This window comes from Bipolaris sorokiniana, assembly GCF_000338995.1.
Source record: "Bipolaris sorokiniana ND90Pr unplaced genomic scaffold COCSAscaffold_1, whole genome shotgun sequence".
In the NCBI taxonomy this organism is placed as follows: domain Eukaryota; kingdom Fungi; phylum Ascomycota; class Dothideomycetes; order Pleosporales; family Pleosporaceae; genus Bipolaris; species Bipolaris sorokiniana.
The window spans coordinates 3,349,473-3,349,872 of NW_006911895.1; the positions used below are offsets into that span (position 1 = coordinate 3,349,473).

The following is a 400-nucleotide window of genomic DNA, read 5'->3' on the forward strand; positions in this document are numbered from 1 at the left end:
GCAACTTGCTCTTGTCTTCTTTCTCTGCCACTTTCTCGCTACTCTCTTTCGCAACACGCTGCGCTTGGCGCTGAGCTGGTGGTGATTGTGGCTGCGGTGACAGCACAGTAAGGAGTGGCGTGACATTCGTCATCTGAGCCTCGGGCTCCATGCTATCGCATCTGGGTATCGATGAGGCGAGAACGACGTGCGGCTGTGCAGGAGCTAGCGAGGATATGGAGATAGCTGGAGAAGCAGTCTTGCGTCTACTATTACTATCTTCTCGCATACGAGCACTACGTATATTTTTAGCGCAAAGAAAAAAAATTGACGTTAGTTATCTTTAGCAACTTTCTTACACATACTTTAGCGTGTATGTACTACAACCGCCGCTTCTCCACATGTAAAGGGGCAGGGGCGT

At 49.8% G+C, this 400-nt stretch overlaps 1 protein-coding gene across 1 annotated transcript in view; it reads right to left on the reverse strand.

Moving 5' to 3' along the window:
- COCSADRAFT_217670 (uncharacterized protein) overlaps positions 1-400 on the reverse strand; it is a 2,041-nt gene continuing 1,641 nt past the window's right edge. Inside the window, exon 4 of the mRNA XM_007697088.1 lies at positions 1-275. Coding sequence (XP_007695278.1) covers positions 205-275 — 71 coding nt within the window. The 3' untranslated portion in view covers positions 1-204. The remainder of the gene's footprint in view (positions 276-400) is intronic.